This window comes from Dreissena polymorpha, chromosome 7, assembly GCF_020536995.1.
Source record: "Dreissena polymorpha isolate Duluth1 chromosome 7, UMN_Dpol_1.0, whole genome shotgun sequence".
In the NCBI taxonomy this organism is placed as follows: Eukaryota; Metazoa; Mollusca; class Bivalvia; order Myida; family Dreissenidae; genus Dreissena; species Dreissena polymorpha.
This window is the reverse complement of record NC_068361.1, coordinates 96135916-96158478: the sequence shown is the minus strand read 5'-3', so window position 1 is coordinate 96158478 and position 22563 is coordinate 96135916. Positions and strand designations below refer to the sequence as shown.

The 22563-nt window shown below is 37.2% G+C and overlaps 2 protein-coding genes across 2 annotated transcripts in view; both read right to left on the bottom strand.

The window, feature by feature from the left end:
• Positions 1 to 1688: 1688 nt before the first annotated feature.
• Positions 1689 to 10407, bottom strand: LOC127839123 (zinc phosphodiesterase ELAC protein 2-like). Its single transcript, XM_052367332.1, has 7 exons — positions 10090 to 10407; positions 7812 to 7953; positions 7304 to 7452; positions 6317 to 6407; positions 5096 to 5216; positions 2568 to 2712; positions 1689 to 2297 (listed from the first exon to the last, which is right to left on the bottom strand). The coding sequence occupies exons 1-6, from the start codon at positions 10230 to 10232 to the stop codon at positions 2708 to 2710; spliced, it is 651 nt and encodes a 216-aa protein (XP_052223292.1). The 5' UTR covers positions 10233 to 10407; the 3' UTR covers positions 1689 to 2297; positions 2568 to 2707.
• A 294-nt stretch (positions 10408 to 10701) lies between these two features.
• The window catches only part of LOC127839937 (zinc phosphodiesterase ELAC protein 2 homolog), a 424675-nt gene continuing 412813 nt past the window's right edge, over positions 10702 to 22563 (bottom strand). Inside the window, exons 8-15 of the mRNA XM_052368329.1 lie at positions 17415 to 17473; positions 15300 to 15360; positions 14743 to 14797; positions 13262 to 13400; positions 12756 to 12980; positions 11910 to 12085; positions 10789 to 10868; positions 10702 to 10746 (exon numbers count right to left, since the gene is read on the bottom strand). Of these exons, the coding sequence (XP_052224289.1) occupies positions 10702 to 10746; positions 10789 to 10868; positions 11910 to 12085; positions 12756 to 12980; positions 13262 to 13400; positions 14743 to 14797; positions 15300 to 15360; positions 17415 to 17473 (840 nt within the window). The remainder of the gene's footprint in view (positions 10747 to 10788; positions 10869 to 11909; positions 12086 to 12755; positions 12981 to 13261; positions 13401 to 14742; positions 14798 to 15299; positions 15361 to 17414; positions 17474 to 22563) is intronic.

Sequence of the window (22563 nt, the reverse complement as noted above, 5' to 3'; positions counted from 1 at the left end):
AAGCCCAGTTTTCTCAGTGCAAGACACATATACTCTCGTTGAGTAGCAATCGATTTACTTATAATCGTTTAGCTCTACATAACTTAAGCTAACTAAATACCACTATATATATAACTATATATCTGGTACATTATGGTGATGTTCTACTTGATATGCGACACCATTATTTCTCTATAAAATAGAGGTAATTAAAGGGGCCTTTTCACGTTTTAGTAAATTGACAAAATAAAAACAATTGTTTCAGATTTGCAAATGTTCGTTTCAGTTGTGAGAAAACATAATACTGAACATTTACCATACTCTAAAATAGCCATTATATGCATCTTTTGACGATGTAAAAACCTGAAAATTATAAAGCGTTGCAACGCGAAACATTTGGAGAGTTCTGTTGGTGTAGTTATATTTTGTTAAACTACTAGGATTGCTTATATAAAGTATAAAATACATACTGCATAGTACGAGCACGGATGGCCGAGTGGTCTTAGTGGTAGACTTTACTCCAAGGGTCAGTGGTACGAGCTCAGTTGAGGGTTACTTTTTTTTAAATTGTATTCTTGAATTTTAACTGGGACTTTTAAAGAGGTCATGTTTACATTTATCAATATAAAGCATTTAATGACAAACTTAAATACATGCCAAAATCTGTGAAAAGGCTCCTTTAAATGGCGAAAAAACTTGCTGGAATAGATCTCATTGTGAACATCATGCGAAAATGAATAATCAACTATCTACTATCTTCGGAAACTGTTGAACTCCCCTTTCGGGTATTTTTAACAGATCGCACTGTCATTGCAAGAAAAAGATTTATACCATATTTAAAATTAAAAGCAGCTGGTTCACAGATTTTCCTATTTGTGAACAGGGTCATGAAATGCTTTTACAATTGCAATTTTTGAAATGGTTTAAAAACAATTATACCGACTTGGCAAATATAAATAAAAACAAAGTGCCGGTCGAAACCCTCAACTGACATCATCTACCACCTACACAGCACCGCTTCTAAATGGAAAATTTTGTGTCCAAATGGCATTGACCTTTGACCTTAAAATCGCCTTTATCAAGGTGGCTGTTCTGCAAAATGTATTCTCTTTTTTCCAATACTTAAATTCAACGTTCATACGAAAAGTCTTCAAGGTACACGGAACTTGCGGATAACTGTTGACATCTCTTTATATAGTGTCTAGTGCAACATAACCAGCGTTACAGCCACAGGGGGGACACATTATACTTTCATTCTGAAAGTAACCTTTTAATTTACCGACCTTCATTTGTTAACTTTTCAATAGTTAACAAGTTGTTCAATTTCGTGCTAATCAATCGTATGATTTCCAAGACTTGCTAATAAAAGAATCATGGATGCTTGTCATTATAAAAAACATTACATCACCTAAAGCGTGCCAAAGTTTCACCATGCTTACAATTAAGTGGCCCAATGTCATGTCAAATCCCCTGCAGTTGTTACTAACAACATTATATCTTAATTATCAACAGCAGCTGCTGTCAACTAGCTACCGGCATTTAAATTAAAATTTGCTTTAACTGATCAATTTTTCGGTAAAATCTAAATATTAAAATTTGCAGGTATATGTAAAAAGTAACTGGTAAGTAAGACACAATTCTCAATCTACCACTCAAACTAAAACCATGTACATGTAGTTCTAGTAATACCAGTACAAGTGCAACCAAAATATCGAATACATTTATTTAACTTAATTATCAACAGAAAATTGTTTTCATTTTTTATGTTCAATTCATTAACCTATTTTTCATAAAACATATTATCATTCAACCTTAGAACGTTTTACATTTTTTTGCAATTCACCATGTTTTCTTTTCTCAGTCTGATCTACCTTCGTGTTCTGAATCAAAGAATCTTCACCAATCTTATAACTATCAACAGAACAATCACCATTTTTCCCATGTTCTTCACCAGCACCAAGGTTCAAGTCTTTAAACTCTTTAGAACTCTCACACACTTGTTCCAAATTCTTGTCAACCTTTGCACCCTTCTTTTCATCCGATTCTGCACCCACACCTCTGACACTTCTGCCTGTTTCCTCCCTATCTACACATGTCCAGCTCTCTATCATTGCCAGTCTTTTCTTCAGCACTTCCTCCAAGTCTTCAACTGTAGCTGCCACGCCCTCTGCCAGACTTTCTTTAGAGCCATCAGCGGGTTCAGTTTGTTTCACTTTCAAATACTTCTTTTTCGTGTCCGTTGCTTCAATGTGTGCTCCATACAGGCTCTCATAGAATGGCTTCATGTGATATAGGAGATGTAATTGATTGGGCGTTATCTACAACAATATGATAAAACAATAAAATGCAAGTATATTTCCTCTATGTATGAATTGAAACCAGTACTTTAAAAGCCTTTTGATGGAATATGCTTACCTATTACATAATTTCAGGCAATTAAATAATTTCAGTGCCCATATATACAAATAATAAGGATATAGGAAATAATTGTAGTGTTAAAATAACATGTTATTATAAAGACACCCAGAACTAAAGTATAGTGTCAGATCCACATTGTGCAGACTAACAATAAGACAGAAAAAGCTTACCGTCATAAGATCGAATGCAAAGCCAACGTTTTCTGTGAACAAGGCAATGCATTTTGGTATGTTGGGCATTTTCTGCGAAAAATGGGTGAGCAGAGTGTACTTGGCAGCCATCTTCTTGCCAACTAGTATTGCCTCACTGGTTACACTGTAAACAGAAATGGCAAAGCTACTTACAAAAAGTGGATTTTTTAAAAATATTTAAGATCTTCACTGGTAAGTGGCAACTTTTTGATTATGCAATGGCCATAATACATTTATAAGCACTAAAGGTCATCTTTCTGGAAATCAAAAACTGCCAAGTTATTGTTCCCACAAAAGAATCAAGATGAACTGATTTAAATTATTTAGAGCAAAGAGGTTAAAATGACATCATTTTTTTATAATTCAAGGGCCATAATTCAGATGCACTTCAGGTGATCTGGTTGGTTATCAAACTAGGGCAAATTATTTTGCCTACAAACATTATCACCATGTTGTCACTCATATCTGTAACTTTGCAAACTTGGGCAAAATATTATGCTCACAAACATTATCACTAAGTTTTTACTAATATTTGTAACACTTGCAATCACATTTTTGGTCTGACAAAAAAAATGGAATAACGTGCATTAACACCACATGTCATGACCCTCGTTCCAAATACATGTACTGAGTTTTATCAATCTATCATACGTGTTTTTTTAGTTATTGTGGGATCCAGATATTTCTTATTAACAGACAGACTGACATTCTTTTGGTATGTCTCATATTGTGTTCTATACACATATGCCACTCTATAAAAACATCAAGTTTTTATTAACCTAGCTTACTTACTTGTTGAGGTATCGCAAGATACAGAATTTAGTTTTCAATTATTTCTGTACCTATAGCATCGGTGACCGAGGCAACCTCAATTTTTGTCAGACGAAAAAAACACAACTGGCATAATGTGGATACATGTATTCATCATCTGGCTTTTTATCTACATTCCAATTTCATTAATCTAGCTTAAGAACTTTTTCAATTATTTCAGGATCCAGACTTTAGTTTGTAATTATTTCTGTAACCAAACAATCCATAATTATGTTCTGTCGTAAAACGTACTTACAACAAACTTTTTGAGTTATCCTTTTGGACGGACACACAAATGAACAGAAGGACAAACAGACTCATCGGAGATGCAACTTAAGTTCCCCCCCCCAGTTACCCTGCCGACCAGGTTGGGGAGAACTAACCAGCTGCTTGCAAGGATACATACCAATGATGCTTTTTCAAAGCATGTTCAATTTCGACATCGTTAAATGTGGCTTCATGGATCAATATATCACAAATTCTGCCTGAAAAGAAACAAACATATCCTAATTTAAGGATAATTAAAAACAAGAGCACCGCATAACGGGTGCCACGCTCGGCTGCAGGTGCATTTTTTAAGAAATGAAAGTTTGTGAGATTTTTTTTTAGAGGTCACAGTGACCATGTCCTTTGACCTAGTGACCGAAATATGGGTGTGGCATGTAGAACTCATCAAGGTGCAGCTACATATGAAGTTTCAAAGTTGTAGGTGAAAGCACTTTGATTTTAGAGCCAATGTTCAAAACCTTGACAAAATGCTAAAGTTTTAGCACGACACGGACGGCAGACAACACAACAACTGATACGACACAACACGACGAGCTGGCTATGACAATACCTCTGGTTTTCTTCGAAAACAGCCGAGCTAAAAAAGAAGATCCAAACATATGAAAATTTACTGGTTAGATTAAACCAGTCTGATAAAGCATGGCATGTACACAATATGTGCAAATCTAAAACAAAATAATCAATTTGCTTCTAATCTGTATATTTAAAGATTCAGTTTCTTTTTTTATTTAAATGATATTATAATTTTGATGCCACTGCTTACGTTGCTGCTACTTCTTACCTTACTAATACAAGCACTACCGGTATTTCTGTACTTTCACTTTAGTACTACTTAAATTGTTGCTACTTTTACCACTGAATTCACAATTCTGCTGTTTCAATTGACACCTTTCACCCCATCAGAAGCAAAAGGAAAATGGTTTTTGCAACCAGCATAAAACCAGAACAGCATGCGAGTTTTATGCTGTTTGCTGCTCATCAATATCTAAGGGTTGGAAATGAAGCCTTAAACAAGAGATGTGTTTGTCAGAAACACAATGCCCCCTAATAGCCCACTTTGAATTTATTTTTTTAACCTATGACCTTGAAGGATAACCTTGACCTTTCACCACTCAAAATGTGCAGCTCCGCCAGATTCACATGCATGCCAAATATCAAGTTGCTACGTTCAATATTGCAAAAGTTATGAAGAAGGTTAAAATTTTGGTTAAAGTTTTGGGACACACTAACGGACACATACAATGACAGACAGGCCAAAAACAATATACCCCCGATCTTTCGATCCGGGGGCATAAACATTGAATCTAGTAAAAAAGGTCTGAAATTTAATATAACTTTCTAATGGACTAAACATGTGTACAAATTCGTATCTAAGTGGTAACACCAGGAGTATTGAAAACAACACCAACCTGCCTTCACCAGAGTCTCACATGGCATGGTATCTCCGGAGTAAACCAACTTCCAGCCATCATTGTGTTGCATAACAAGTCCCGCAGATGACTTTGTGTGCAATACCTGGCATAGCTGTAGCTGTGAAACCAAGAATTCCAATTGGAACTATATTCAGATACATGTTATTGTTAAAATCAATGATTAAAAAGTGAGGCCCCTCCCCTCAACTCACATCCATTTTATTTTTATAAGAAATAAAACAAAATGTCCAGCATACCCGGGCTATTACCTAACATTTGCCATTTGCCCATTTGTGTACTTTTAATACTTCTTGTATAGTGAACATAGGTTTTTCTTACAAAAGCTAGGAGCTTTGCAAGTTTTTTTATATTGTTCAATATAAAGCATTTCCAGCCTGCTTATACACCTCCTTGTACACAGGTAACTCTTCTTCACAATACAATGAACTGAACACTACTAACAGGATTTTACGGGACGCGATATTCTGCTTCAAATACACATAAAATGCCAGTCAGGACCCATCATATTTGTTAATTTGCGTCCCATGGGACGCAAATCATTTAGAAGTATTGGTTCTCGTAATATCAACAAGAAACTCTGAAAGACAACTGCGGTACGTTATGTTCTAGAAGGATGTACGAGTTGTCTCGCTTGTTGATTTATCGAACAATGGTGTTATCGCGCACCTGCTGTTGCTAGGTGCAAAGTCCCGAATTGAGATTACATTGCGTAAATGTAAGCTATTTATGTCGCTATGAAAGAAAAGCTTACTGAGGTTACGATAGCTTATTATCTGGCAAGCAAGATTACACTATACAAAAAAATACAATCTTTAATTGTATAGGTGTGTGTTATATCTCGGCTATTGTTTACGTAAATAATCGATTACTATACTTTTAACTGATTGACTTTGACACTGTGCAGCCAGCATATTTATTGGGACCCCCATTTTTATTGACAGGACCCCTGAAAATTACCCTGCTATTAACAAATTGAACTTATAAAATTGACCATAATACATACAACACCAAGCAGGTCCGAAATACAATTTTAGATGTGACATTCCCAATATCCAATGCAATAATGCCAACTTAGGTAGCAAACTTATGTTTGATTAAACCAGACATATATACATGGGCATTTTTTAATTCACAAGATATTCAACAATGATGTTGGTAGCTTTGAACATTAAAAAGTTATTCATGTTCAACACTTACATCAGTCAAGCAAAGCCTTGTCTTGACTTGTTGTAACAAGCCTTCCCGTGCAGTGTGGTTTGCATTGAGTAAAACGCTGTGGGGGATGAACCTGCAGAAAAGACTCTCATGTATCTGTTTGCACTTGTTTACAACCATCTACTTGTATAAAATAAAATAAAAAACAATAATAACCATTATAAATTTATGTTGCAAATAAATATGACAAGATTTGTGAACCATTCTTTAAAATATTTGAAATCCCTACAAAAAGTTACTATAATTGTAAGCAAGATGATAATCATCCTCATCATCAACACCATATGCATCCTCATCTGCATCATTACCATCATCCTCATCATCGTCCTCATCTGTATCATCCTCCTCCTCATCTGCATCATCATCACCATCACCATTATCATAATTATCATCCCCATCATCACCATACTTATTATCAACTTTTTCTACTTCCTCATCATTACAAACATCAACAGCATCTTTATATACCTCTTCATTATCATCCTCTTTTTCTTAATCATATAAAATCATTATCTGAAAAATCCTCATTGCAAGTTATAACAAGAGCTGTCTCCATAGGATGATATATGCTCCCGATGAACGCTTTGATAGAAGTTATGAGCATTTTTCGAAACCTATACGAAGATTTTGAAACCTAAACGCGGACCCTAATTTCAAGGTCAAGGTTAAAGGGGTCAAAATGTGTGTGCGTATGGAAAGGCCGTGTCTTTATACACATGCATACGAAATATGAATGTTACATCTGAAGCGACATAGAAGTTATGAGCATTTTTTGAAACCTAAACACAAAGTGTGACTTACAGACAGACGGACGGACAAACAGACGGACAGTGCAATCATTATATGCCCTCCTTCAGGGCATAAAAACAAACAAAAGCATACAATGAACTGTAACCCATTAATGTACATTACAGCTCAAATTAGTGAACCGTTCACCAAATTGGGCACTTAATTTTACCCTTAACATACTCGAAGTCTTGTGAAATGTTGAGGACATGCTTGGAATAGAGTCGTATCCAGTTGAGGAGGAAGTAGGGGGCCAACAGCAAGGGTCGCTGTCTAACTCCTGAATCTTGTGCACGAGTTTCAGGAATCGCTCTCAAAATGGAGAACAATCCCTGCCAATAGAATAGTATAATGCACCGCAGTAGAAAAGAAAGAATTAGAGAAAGAATCAATTTTAAGTCTTCATGGGCAGTGAAAAGACTATAGCTATCAGAATACATGTCCATATTACAGAAGCCTTTGGTTTATTGATAACTATGTTTAAATATCATTTTAGAAAACATCATCAAAGAAATCATCATCAAAGCCAAAATGCTCAGAATTTCTTTATCACCAAGCCCTACTTGCCAAAATGGGTCAAAAGGCACTAAATCTGTATTAAAACAGTATAAGTTACCACATCACAAGACTAAACTTTGCATATCTTTTCAACAATGTCGGCCTTCCCTAACCAAGCACATTATAGCCTTACCACATGGTGGTCGAAGTGAAGATGTGACACAAAGATAGCTTTGGTTTGCCCAAGAATCAGATTGGTTCTTTCCCTACCGAACATGGTTATCATCTGATGGAGTGTGCCCTCACCGCAGTCTAACAACATGTACTCATTCTGCCTGAAAACATCAAAAGGTGGTGTTTATTATAGACTATAGTCATGGAAAATCACACAACTCTGAATTCTGGCCAGAGACCGCTTACAAAAGGATGACAATGAAATGGAACAGATTTATTGAAGTCAGGGAATTACAGAACTTTTATAACATTAACCCATTTATGCCTAGCGTCTAGAAAAAAGGATTTGGCAAACAGCGTAGAACCAGATGAGATGTCGCATGATGCGGCGTCTCATCAGGTTCTGCGCTGTTTGCTTAAAGGAATTTCAATAAGAAATATTTTAAATATAGAAATAAATATACTAGACATACCTAATTTTGGAAATAAATTGATCCAATTTAGATGGATGGGAGAGTCCACTAGGCCTTAATGTGTTAAACATGAGCAGGTTTTATGAATATTTCATAATCTTGCACCTTGGGGCACATGGTGTGAACCCAACGGATGAGGATTCTATTAAGAATATTAATGCATTCAAATTTCTACTCAAACACTTTATGCATTGTTTAAACAATGGAACATACATTAAAAAGTGAATTATCATCTATATAGGAGACAAATTGAGTCGCGTTCTGAGAAAACTGGGCATAATGCTTTTGTGTATAGTGTCGTCCCAGGTTAGCCTGTGCAGTTCACACAGGCTAATCAGGACACTTTCCGCCTAAACTTGATTTTCGGTATGGAGGGACTTCCTTTAAACTAAAAATACCATAAAAGCGTTAAGTGTCGTCCCTGATTAGCCTGTGCAGACTGCACAGGCTAATCTGGGACGACACTTTACGCACATGCATTATGCCCAGTTTTCTCAGAAGACGACTCAATTTTAGTTTTATCAACAGTTTCAATAGCAGTCAGCGCATGGCTGCTTATGATCATAGCGTACCTTAAAGTAACAAGGATTCCTGATGCCCCTCTTCAGAGGCGTGTTTAGGTGGGGGGCTAGGGGGCTAAAGCCCCCCCAGCTGGCTGGCTAGACACGACTTTTTATAAAAATGAGCCCCTTACAGTTTCAATCCACTTGTGTATTTCCTGTCATATGTCCCTTATAAAGCCATAAACAGCTGTCGTTTTGTGTGATTAGCCCCCAGGCATGTGTACAGACGATCTAACCTTCGTCAGCTAAAGTGAACGCTTCATTGACTGTAAGTAATAAACTGCGCTATTTGATTGGCTGAAGAAGATACATTCAACTAATGAAATTCATCCATACATTTAGCTATAGATAAATGCTTACAAATGGCTGCCGCATAAGACTTGTGAAAAACAATATTTCAATTTGTAGCAATTAAAGAGTTTAGACGAACACAATGGACAATCATTATTTTTTCGGTAATTTCTTTGATGAATGTAGTTGGTATTAGCTCTTTAGAGTGATAATCCTTTTGAGTAACAAGTTATTGCCAGTGAAATTAAACTGCACACTCAAAGCGGGTATATACGATTTTGTCAAATATTTATGAATTTATATAAAATGTGTAAAAAACTTATTATATATATATTTCAATATAAATTAAAATAAAAGTTAAGAAGAACATGTGTCGATGTGAATCTAAACTTAGTTTAACAGTTTATTTGAGTTCCTGCAAAGATATCTATTCATACGACACACGAACACTAACTCCAATCCTAATACAAAGACGAATGCTTCGGTTATTGTAGGAAAATATGTACGTCACAATCGGCTCGGGGCGCTAATTTGTCTTTGCTGCATTTTATGAAATTCGGCTTTAATGTATAATTGTTCTTGCCTATTTTGTGTTATTGTAACATATTTTATAAATATATTACAATTAAACACATATAAAAGATCGTATATACCTGCTTTAATGAATGGCATTTTTTTTTTGTTTTGATTTGGTTAATTTACAAATCGGGCTAACTGCTTTGATGTTCATCCATAGTTTTTAAAATTAAAAAAGACTCAAAAATGAAGAATTACTTTGCTATATGAAACTAAATCATTTTCTTAAAGCGTGACAACATCGAGGCAGCAACACCCGAATTAAACTTCACAAGAAACCTAACGACTCCCTTTGTTGACACTTTTGTGAACGAAATGGACACCCAATTCAGTGATTGGCAGACTAAGGCAGCCATGGGATTGAAGTTTATACCTGAACAAATGTGCTCCTCACCCGTCAGTGCTGGTGACCTTGAATGGTTCAATGATGATCTCCCTTCCCCTCAGTCCCTCCCTGCCGAGTTGCACTTTATAGGGCAGGCTAGGTGGAAAGGTGTACCCAACCCACCTACTTCCCTTCAGGGCTCTGTTGCACATTGTGATTCCCAGCTGTACCCCACCATTTACACTGTTTTGTCCATATCATGTGTGTTCCCTGTCACATCATGCGAGTGTGAAAGGAGTATCAGTGCCCAAGGACTTGTTAAGACAAAACTAAGATCATCAATGGGTCAGGACAGGTTGTCCGCTGTGTGCCTGCTTTCCATTCATAGGGACATGGACATAAAACATTTTAATGTTGTACCTAAGTTGACCTAGTAGGATATCCAACAAGGTTAAATAGGAGGTCCACCCATCTAACTCCGTTAAAAAAGTTATTGATAAAGATAATGTCTCCCACCACTTTAGTGGTTTGAGAGACATTTGATTTACCCCTGTGTGTCTGTCTGTCCGTGTGCCTGTCACACTTGATGTGTGAACTCAAGTTTTTATTTGTTTCACATGCACTTTTATCATGCAAAATGCGGATTAGATAGCAGGAAATCGCATCATTTCAAGGTGCCATTTAAAAAAAAAATTCGACGACGGAAGGCGACACCCCTCCCGCACCCTCCCCTGTTGAGCCCCCCCTCTGAAAATTTTCTGGATACGCCTCTGCTCTTTTTTGTGACAGTTTCGCAGACCCCGTGCCAATAAATGTTATCTCTGGATAGTCTTTATCAAATATAGGCGCTGTAGCGATGGAAAATATTAATGTGTATATTCAATCTTATTGTAAACCTTTCATCTACAAAGAAATTGGCATAAACAAATCGTCATTCACAAGTGACTAAAAATTTAAAGCCTTTTGGCTTATCAATATTTTCCAAATAATATACCAATATGGTTGTTATGCTAATTAGATAAATAACATTTGTTCCAAGAATACAATTAACCCTCTCCCACTCAGAAGCAAAGTGAAAATGGCTATGTGCAAAAAGCATAACACCAGAACAGCCAGCAAGTAACTCGCAGTCTGTTCAGGTTTATACTATTTGCTGCTCATCAGTATCTAATGTTTAGCAATGAAGCCTTAAAAACTTGAACATAGTCAGAAAGGTCTTAATTAAATATAACTTTCTAAGGGCCTACAAATGCATCAAAATACGTATCTATGTGGTAAAGGGTTAAAAAACAATTGCTAAAATTGTGTTTCCTCCTGTACATGGTATCATGCAGACACATTACTAAAAGATTCATTAAAACAAAATCCATATGAAGAATAAGATCGAGAGATTTGAATATTCTAGAATTAAAATATTGTAAGTTAAAGCTTAACTTGAACATTGTTGTAACATCATCATGATCTGCCAACAATACTTCTAAAGTGAACACTAAGTCAGGTTGGTATACAACAAAGTTTCTTCTGAGGCTTAGCACACAAGAAAAGCATTATTATTACAACACAAAGACCATATATTTAACGATTTCTTGTAAGTTGTAGAGAGTTCTGACCTTATGACACAAGTAAAGAGTTTCACTTTGATTTTATTTAACTCTTCCAGTGCTGGAACCCAATTTTGAAGGCCTTTGCAAGCAGTTTGGATCCAGACGAGACGCCACAGAACGTGGTGTCTCATCAAGATTCAAACTGTTTGATATTCTGATAGTATTCTTTGAAAAAAATCAAAGAAAATGCTAATTATAGAAATTCAGCAGGCAACATTTTTGCAGACGACAAATTTCCCACCATACAAAGGGTTAATGATGCGCTAAAATACCTTGCACACATACCTGCATCACCATTCTTCAGCTTAAGCTTAAACCTTTCCATCGCTTTGTCCACCCATTCCTTGCTGTGTTCCTCTTTACTGCTGCCGCCAGACCTGTTCAGCTTTCGGACATCTTCCATAATCTTCTCTTTCGCCACCTCCATTGCCTTGCCTGCATGGAACTGTGGAATCTGGTCACTGCATTGGAATGGGTGGCATGAATTTATTTTATGAGCATCAAACTGTGGAATCCAGTCACTGCATATGACTGGGTGGCATGAATTCATTCGGTGATTTTTTGTTTGAAAAGTTTCATGTTAAGCACAAAAATTTGGTAAATTAGTTGTGAAAAGTATCAAAATTGTTAAAGCCAGAATCATTCAGTTTTGAATAATGTCAAGTCTTCAAACATTTTAAGATTGATCTATTTATATTTTATTCTCTTCACTTCTTTTATTATCATATCGGACATTTTTTGTGTATTCACTAACTTTCAAAAGAGAAGACACTATTTGGGGAAAATGTAAGATTTTTTGTCTGAGGGAAACTGCCTTTAAATGGAACTACAATAAACAAAACAAAAATAACTGTCATTAGATTTAATAATGTATGGGCCTTTAATTTTAATAAAGCAAAAAGATTATACACCTTAAAATCCACTTCAATCAAGATTCGAGTTGATAAACGATAGTCTGCATTTCAGTGTTTAATGATTTCACATAGCTGTAGCATCGAATGAATTTACTTTGAATCCTTCATCAAAAATAAAGGTGAATTAGTCTCCATTATACTCTTATCCCCTGGTTAAATGAGAATTTCAAAGTAGAGTGCCCATTGAAAAACACGTGCAATCATATATTGCACATACCAATGAAATCCCTTCGAACTATACGGCCTCATCATGTAATTCAAATGGTAGCAACCATATACAGTGTTGGTGTCCTGTGCTATATCCGGTCTCGTGAACGAGTACCCACGAGGTAGTGGGAAAATATCCGCATGAATGTGGTTACGTATGCCACATGCGTTGTGGAGTTCGGGAAGGTAGCTCATCTCGGCCGCTTCATTGAGAATCAGGTGACGACAGTCGTAGCTTTAGAATAAATGACCCGTTAAGTGTACAGACCCTTAAGATATATAAATACATGCAACAAAATAGCACTAAATGCAGAAAGCATTAATAAATATTTTAAAAGTTTTCTTTTCCTTTCATTTTAATATAGCCATGAGCCTCGGGATGCAATATTTGTACACATCAAGTACCTATGGTAAATAATAGTTAATAAGTTAAACAATAGCATATAATTCAACAAAACAGTAAAGTTCAAAATTACATTACAAACATATAAACATTTGATACAAATGCCCAATTACCGTTTCATGAAGGTCTGGTATCTGGGGTCGTCTATGATGCTCTGTGGGGTGATGTGCACGATGATATCAGGTGAGGGAAGGTTGTGAAGGGGGGAGGTCAACAGAGAAGTCAGGTAGGCCTCACAAGGCACTTCCAACACTGAATAGGAAATGATTTGTGTCTTGTTCTGAGAAAATTGGGCTTAATGCATGTGCGTAAAGTGTCCTCCCACATTAGCCTGTGCAGTCCGCACAAGCTAATCAGGGACGACACTTTCTGCTTTAATGGTTTTTTAGTTTCAAGGAAGTCCCTGCTTACCGAAAATCAAGTTAAGGCGGAAAGTGTCGTCCCTGATTAGCCTGTGCGCACTGCACAGGCTAATCTGGGACGGCACTTTACGCACATGCATTATGCCCAGTATTCTCAGAACACGACTCATTTGTGTGTTCACATATGGATAGTTGAAAGTTTGAGCATACTAAAACTATGTATACATCTCATGAAGGAATGTAAAGTTTGTACTGTTAAACACCAAACCCTTGATTTGCTTCAGTTATATGGAGTACTAATTTTATTTTAATACATGTAGTGATCATAGAAAAATAAGTAAATATATATTTACAATAAAAAGTAAATAAAAAACATATATTTAATATCAATTTGACTTTTTCTTTTGTTTTGTTTGCGTAGCTTTTACCAGCATTTTGCTTTGATTCTTTCAAAAGGATTTCACTGACAGATTTTGCATAACATTTTCTCATAATATGACTACATCAAAATATTAGATCATTTTAGATTGTCATAATTGATAGGCTGTTCAATTTACTGTCATCATGCATGAACCACTTACATGTAAATACTAGTAAATACAGATGTATGATAACTGTCTAGAAACCACATGTTATTTGATTGATAATGCAAATGTTTCAATATACCATATATACAAACACAATGCCCCCTATTTTGCCGCATTGAAGCCATATATTTGACCATTGACCTTGAAGGATGACCTTGACCTTTCACCACTCAAAATGTGCAACTTTATGAGATACATGTGCATGCCAAATATCAAGTTGCTATCTTCAATATTGCAAAAGATATCGCAAAACTTTAACCAAGGTTAAAGTTTTGGGACAGATTGACAGAGTGACCGAATGACAGACAAACAGGCCAAAAACAATATACCCCTGATCATTCAATCATGGGGCATTAAAAGGCTTACTATGTTAAATTAACCCTGTACCACCTAGATACATAATTTGACGCATTTGTAGATCCGTAGAAAGTTAATTTTGATTAAATATCTTTCTTACTAGATTCAAGTCTTAAAGGCTGTATTCCAACCATTAGATACTGATGAGCAGCAAACAGCATAAAACCTGAACAGACTGCGAGTTATTCGCAGACTGTTCTGGTTTTTTTGCTGTTTGCACATAGCCATTTTCACTTTGCTTCTGAGTGGGAAAGTGTCAAACATGCACTGCAAAGTATCCTTGCTTACCTATCAGTGGTCCCAAAACTGGACCCTCTTCTTGAATAATATCTTTAGGCTCCAGCTAAAAAACACAAGCAAATGACATGTGTAAAGTTAAAACAGTTATGTCTGCTTAAGTTTGAAAGCAAACTTGAACACATTTTTTTTATGAAGGTTCAATGACTGAAAATTAGAAAATGAAATTTGAAAGCAAATGACGTGTGTAAAGTTACAACAGTTATGCCTGCTTAAGTTTGAAAGAAAACTTGAAAACACCCTTTTTATAAAGGTTCAATGACTGAAAATTTGAGCTATTAAAAAAAGCAAATTTGAAATAATTTATTCTAGCAACTGGGCTTTTTCATATGCACAGCTTTTGGTCAATCAAAAAAATAGTTTAATCTTCGACCTTGTAATAGATTGGTTATGAAGACTACTACTGAGATAAAGTAAGACTTAAGAAGATTTAACGCTTCATAACTTAACAGTTCCTTCTTATATTGGTCTCATGGCATGTTGAATTTAATGAAGATTTACATGTATTAAGCTTTTTATGACTTTTAGTACAATGGCTATTGACAAACCTGTCTACCATCTGGCAGGGTGACTGTCCTGCCCTTAACTAGCTCCCCTACCCAGGGTCCACTGAAAGACAAACAGTAAATAAAGTGGTTACCAAATAACAATCAGATACGTATTGACCATCCTGACAGCTACCTACAAATTGCATATGAACCGCAGCCAATATGCACGGCTATAATGAAATACAGTGGGAGGCGGTATTTAATATTATATATATTGTTAAATCATTTTTTAAGTTTTAGCTAGTGAAGACTATTTACTGAAACAAGGGCTGTTTGTAAAACATGCATGCCCCCCATATGGGCTGTCAGTTGTAGGGGCAGCCATTGTTTGAATACGTTTTTTGGCACTGTGATTTTGACCTTTGACCTAGTGACCTGAAAATCAATAGGGGTCATCTGCGAGTCATGATCAATGTACCTATGAAGTTTCATGATCCTTGGCGTAAGCTTTCTTGTGTTATCATCCGGAAACCATTTAACTGTGTCAAGTCACCGTGACCTTTGACCTAGTGACCTGAAAGTCAATAGGGGTTATCTCCGAGTTATGATCAATGTACCTATGAAGTTTCATGATCCTAGGCGTAAGCGTTCTTGAGTTATGATCCGGAAACCATTTTTCTAAGCTGAGTCACCATAACCTTGACCTTTGACCTAGTGACCTGAAAATCATTAGGGGTCATCTGCGAGTCATGGTCAATTTACCTATGAAGTTTCATGATCCTAGGCTTGAGCGTTCTTGAGTTATCACCCGGAAACCATTTTACTATTTCGGGTCACCTTGACCTTTGACCTAGTGACCTATAAATCAATAGGGGTCATCTGCGAGTCATGATCAATGTACCTATGAAATTTCATGACCATAAGCGTTCTTGAGTTATCATCCGGAAACCATTTTACTATTTCGGGTCACCGTGACCTTGATCTTTGACCTGAAAATCAATAGGGGTCATCTGCGAGCCATGATCAATGAACCTATGAACTTTCATGATCCTAGGCATAAGCGTTCTTGAGTTATCATATGGAAACCAATTTACTATTTTGGGTCACCTTGACCTTTGACCTAGTGACCTGAAAATCAATAGGGGTCATCCGTGAGTCATGATCAATGTACTTGTGAAGTTTCATGATCCAAGGCATAAGCGTTCTTGAGTTATCATCTGGAAACCATTTTACTATTTCGGGTCACCATGACCTTGACCTTTGACCTAGTGACCTCAAAATCAATAGGGGTCATCTGCGAGTCATGATCAATGTACCTATGAAGTTTCATGATCCTAGGCCTAAGGGTTCTTAAGTTATCATCAGGACACCATCTGATGGACGGACGTACGGACCGACATGAGCAAAACAATATACCCCCTCTTCTTCGAAGGGGGGCATAAAAAGTGACAGGTCCATATGTGCGTTTATGCCTCTTTACTATATGTGGAAGCATTTTAAGGACATTAATCAGCCATGTAGACAACAGAGGACAAAACTGTGTGAGAAACCATATTATACAGAAATTGACACATGCACAATTGAAAATGCTTGACATGCACTGGTATTAAGTCATTTTAAATCGAGGAAAGACATATTACAGAACATCATGGTTGGACCTCGAAGAATTGCTTTTAGGGTACTCAGTGTTCAAATTTGAAACAACAAGAGCTGTCACCATAGGACAACATATGCCCCCTATAAAAGCTTTGATAGAAGTTATGAAAATGTTTCTAACCTAAACGCAGATTTCGAAACCTAAACGCGGACCCTAAGTTCAAGGTCAAGGTCACAGGGGTCAAAATGTTTGTGCGTATGGAAAGGCCTTGTCCATATACACATGCATACCAAATATGAAGGTTATATCTCAAGGTACATATAAGTTATGCATTTTTCGAAACCAAAACGCAAAAGTGTGACAGAAGGACAGACAGACAGATGGATAGTGCTATCACTATATGCCCACCTTTGGGGGCATTAAAATGACATATTTTGCACAAAAGAATAAATGTACTCAAATTATCAACCACATATATTTAATTAAGATTACTTTTTTATAAATTCAGTTAGTACAAGTTTTGAAACCCATTACATTATCTTATGTGAGTTTTACATATTAAAATGTTGTGAACTCACCTTTGGATTTTGAGAGCCTCCAGTTTGTGTCTATCCACCTTGGGTGCAGTCTCCTTGAACTTAAAATACCAGACATAAAACTGGCAGTGTGTGAACAGGATTTTTCCTGGCGAATCTAAACAGGTGTTTTAAACATGTGTTTTACAGACCCATTCCCAAAGCAAAATGGTACAAAAATCCCATTTAAAGAAATTCTCCAATATTTTTTTTAAAAAGTGTCTTATGATTACCGGTATTGTTTCTCACTTTTATTTCAATTACATCTTACATAGTTAATTCATTGTAACTATAATGTACACAATATTTGTCTTATAATGTCAATACTTATTTAGTTATTTTAAAGTAGTTTTTCCAAAATATGTTGACTTTTGTGCGAAAAATGTGTAATCCCCTGATTGCGTTTTTCGAAAATGGCCAAGAAAAGGCCTGGTAGAAAAATAATTTAAAGTTATATACTAGTTGCATCATGTACACACAAATATACATTTATAAGCAATGATTCCAAAATTGTTTATTTAATTAAATTGCAGTATCGTTTAGTTTAAAGTATCAACTGTCAATCATGAAATTAAAGAAATGAATAACAGAAACAGATCAGCCATAGTTATTTTACGACTGCAACGATAAAACAACACATTACTCCATTTAACTAGTTTAATGACCCGATTCCAAACTATTTTGCCTCCCAATAAACATCACAAAAAATGTAATAGAATGCACAAAGTATTCACTAACAGATCTCTTTAATATATTATACGAGTAAAAAGTGGGATATAAAAGGCCGCAGCGAAAAAAAACACAGCCGGTGGTAACCACGAGCCCCGAAAGATCGGCTACTCACTCGTGGAAACCTGTTACTTTGAAAATATGCCTACCGGAGGTGGATGAGCACACGTTAAAATTACAAAAGGTGAAGTAACACCGTTATAGTAGCAACACCGCGTACCCGGTGATCACACTTTTGCGCACTTGCGATAACACTTACTTGATCACTACACTTGTGATCTTTTACATACTTAATCGGACATTGATCACTACACTTGTTATCACACTTTTTGTACCTTTTGCATACTTAATCGGACATTGATCACTACACTTGTGATCACACTTTTTCGCACTTGCGATAATACTTTTACTTGATCACTACACTTGTGATCACACTTTTATCGCCACACTTGCGATAATATTACTTGTACCTTTTTACATACTTAATCGGACATTAAAATACAACTTATCGCTCAACCAGCGATTTGACACCTAAACGTTTTTTACCCTACGGTATTGCTACTATTTTTTTTTAAGCTTAAACTTTAATAACTTGGAATTACCGGAAAGGACAAGGATGATAAACTACGCAAGTAGTCACAGAGTCCATTCAGATACATGTATAAATGTGCATGCCCATTCGACCCCCGGCAAACAGAATTTTCCGCCACAATAAATTTCACAAATTTATCCCCCACAAATTCTGGATTGGCCCTTTAACAGAACTTTAAGGTGACGTCGCGAATGCAATCCGAATACAATTCGAGGCCAACATCCGACAGATGCACACCATCGCTCCGAAAAAACCCTGGCGTCGCGGAATCGATTGGCACCGACACTATTTCGTGCTTGGTAAACTTTTTAGCGCGCAGCCGACCCCAGCGATTGATCTGCGATTACACTTTTACTTATCACACTTTTACTTGATCGCTACACTTGCGATCATACCACTTTTTATACCAATGGTCACTTGACCATTACACACTTTTTAACTCGGACATTTAGTACCAATGGTCACTTGACCATTACACACTTTACCAATGGTCACTTGACCATTACGCACTTTTTAACTCGGACATTTAATACCAATGGTCACTTGACCATTACACACTTTTTAACTCGGACATTTAATACCATGGACATTTAATACCAATGGTCACTTGACCATTACACACTTTTTAACTCGGACAAAACTCGGACATTTAATACATCTTGGACATTTAATACCAATAAGCGCTATACAAGTTTTTTCCCTGCGGCATTGCTACTTTTTTTAAAGCCTAACCTTTAAATTAGGTTGATATACTACGCCTGAAACCCAGAGTCTATTCGAGCCAATGAGTTGATTCATAGTCGCTAAGGTTATGGACCGACTTTATGGGGTCGTACTGCGAGGTAGTCTGTAAACGACCGAACTGGACACAACGCAGACTCCGACTCGTATGGGATCCTAATTGTGACCGGAATACCGCGCTGATTTGTTTTATGTTTCCTGAGTGTGACCAGTATGGCGTGTTTATCCCCCGTGACCCTAACGTCGGCTATTTGCAACTGATTATTGTATGTTGCTGTTGCTACCAATTCACTGACTCGGAACAGACCGAAATATGCCAGAGTAAACATAGCATTGAATAGTGAGCGCTCGAAGTCATTATACGTCAATATAACACACCTTTGCTAATTGCGAGATAATAACCGTCAATACCTTCCGAGTGATTGGTGCCCGCGTATCAACCGTTTGTCGCGAGCGAGAACAGCCCTCAAGCATTTTCTTCACTACAAAAATGTTACTTATATCGTACTAGCCCATGTATTTATGAATATAACTCAATCCAGAAATGTAGCTCTTGATAGATTTAGGTGATAGACCCTTTTCAAAACAATAGGCTACAAAGAGAACAACATGTTGTTGATCCACGGGCCAGTTGTTGTTTAGACTATATGCAGATCGAAAATTGTTGAACATAATCTTTTTTTTTTAAATCCTCGCCCAAGAGAAACAGTGCAACTAAAATTGGAAATAATTCGAGAACAGTTATGTCACTAGTTACGCCCTTTTGCCGCCATAAATCAGGCCAAGGAGCGAGCGTTACAACAGTGACCTTTAAAATAAATCCCAAAACCGAAACCAGACCCGCCAGCACTATCTGTAAACAATTCAGTGTCAACATTGGATATCCAGTATCGGTCATGGAAAGAGGACACGCCGTTGTATTCGCGCAAAAATGTCAACCACATTTCGAGGTCTTGCCTAACAGCACGTGTTATACGTATGCGGTGGAATGCTTTTGTTATGCCACAGGTGGTGTTAATATATCAAAACGGGCGGCAGACTGGGATTGCCCTGCACACGAAGTAAAGAGACCTTATTAACGTTTGCATTTGCTTTAGGTTAATTTTTTTGTTTCTGCACGATGGTGTGAATTTTTTCACGTAACTCAACGATTTTTATTTTAGGAATGCGGACTACTAGTTCTGCTGAATCTTATTCTAAGCCTAAGAACACGATTTTTTCCGTGGGCCCTTCTGTTTTCTCCGTGGCTAACGGCACGTTTAGCTCGTGCATGCAATTGACAAACGAATCCATCACCTTGCGGCAACCTATCTCAGATTTATCGCCACCCAGAAAATCGTCTAAATAGTGTATAAGCTTGCCCGATGACATTTTACACTTAACGCAGAATTCAAGGAATGAGGAAAACTGTTCAAATGTTTTGCAACTGACTGAAGATCCGAATGGTAATGCTTTTTCCACATAAAACATATCATTAAACTGTATGCCCAGTATTTCGAAATCTTCTCGCCGAACTGGGAGTAGGCGAAATGCAATCTTAAGATCCATTTTGAAAAGTTTACAGTGTCGCCCTAAATCTTGAACCATGTGAACCGCCTCATCGAAATTTGTGTACTGAGCGGATGTGTATTTTTTATCAATGAAGTCATTAACCGAGTTACCCTCTGGAAAAAAAAGGTGATGAATTATCCTAAATTCACCTGGTGTCTTTTTTGGCACCAACTGGGGAAACCATGAAATTTTAAAAAGGTTGTTCGCTGAAAGGCCCGGCCAACCTCCCGGCCAAAATCTCCTTATTTATCTTATCTTGAATTATGTCCGCATTTGCGATTGCAGACTTTAAGTTTTTACTAAATCTACTGACTCTGGGTCCGTTATAATGCATTGAAAACCCATTTGTAAAAACCATTTAAAAGGTCATTTCGATCTGTAGAATTATACGATGTTAAATATTCACGTAATATTTTGCTAATCTCCGGCGATGGTGCGAGGTTAAGTAGGTCATGATTACAGGGAAAATTAGCGTTCGATTTAGAACCTATTTGGGGTGCCACGGTTGTTCCCGCGCAATTGGGGCCGTGGTCGAAATCGATGAAATCCCCGTACCCTTTGAAAACGAGGCGCCCCCGCGACGCTGATAGGGCGGAGGCGCAAAGGACAGTTAATGACCGGATGTCGAGATCCGCATTCTGAACATGCGTGTGTAAACCGACAATTGGGCCACATGCAGTGTCCCTCGTTCAAGTGGTGACACAAGTTATTAGCTTTTGGCGTCCCCTGTCGCTCAGGGGCCCGTGTTTGCACGCATCGCCACCAAAGATCATTATTGATTGACGCCCAAGACGTAGGGTGCAAGGCCTGGCGCAGATGAAACTGTTCATCATACTCTCGCCCTGCAAATCCCCCCTGACGTGACGCACACTCGCGAATTGTCCACATGTAATGCAAGATCTCCTGCACTTTATCGGGTCGCATGCTATGGTAGATTGACGCATAAATCAAGAAAAGCGTCCGACCACCGTTCGATGTTATGAATTTTATCCCTACACTCCTTAGGGCGCTGTTCAAGAGTGCCCTCTGTCGAAAGTTGCAAAACACTACCGTTACAAAAAGCGGATAATTCGAAGGCACCTTTTAACAGTAAAGCCAAATTGACATATTCGCCTCTAGAAATTTGTTGTTTCAATGCGGCTGGCACGTGCGCAGCCAAGTCATCATTTGATAAGCGCGTTAATTCCTGACAACTGTATCATGTTTTGACCCTGATTAATAGCCGAAGCAAGAGATTGAACTTTTCGATTACCGGGAAACTTAGAGTTGATTCCCCGCTAACACCGCACCCCTCAACGTTACGTGTATTAATAGGAGGAACGATTTTAGATGCCCTTATTATCTTCTCAAAATCAATAAAGCCTCTACCTGGGTCCAGTTGTAAGAGCCGGGTATCGTCCTCTCCAACCTCTTCCACATTTTCCGGTAATTTCCGCTTCGTTCCACGCGGCATTATTTCAGATGATTCGAGATTTAATTTAAATTAAGTTTGTTTACGATCCGAACGAAAGCACAGGCAGTTTGCAAAAGGCGGAATGA

Coding starts and splice junctions, on each gene's coding strand:
- LOC127839123 (XM_052367332.1), bottom strand. CDS start 10,232: ATGTGCAACAGAGCCCTGAAGGGAAGTAGGTGGGTTGGGTACACCTTT. Junction 6,408..7,303: donor AACATTTCACAAGACTTCGA/GTATGTTAAGGG, acceptor TCTTTTCTGCAG/GTTCATCCCCCACAGCGTTT. Junction 5,217..6,316: donor CAAGGCTTTGCTTGACTGAT/GTAAGTGTTGAA, acceptor TTGGTTTCACAG/CTACAGCTATGCCAGGTATT.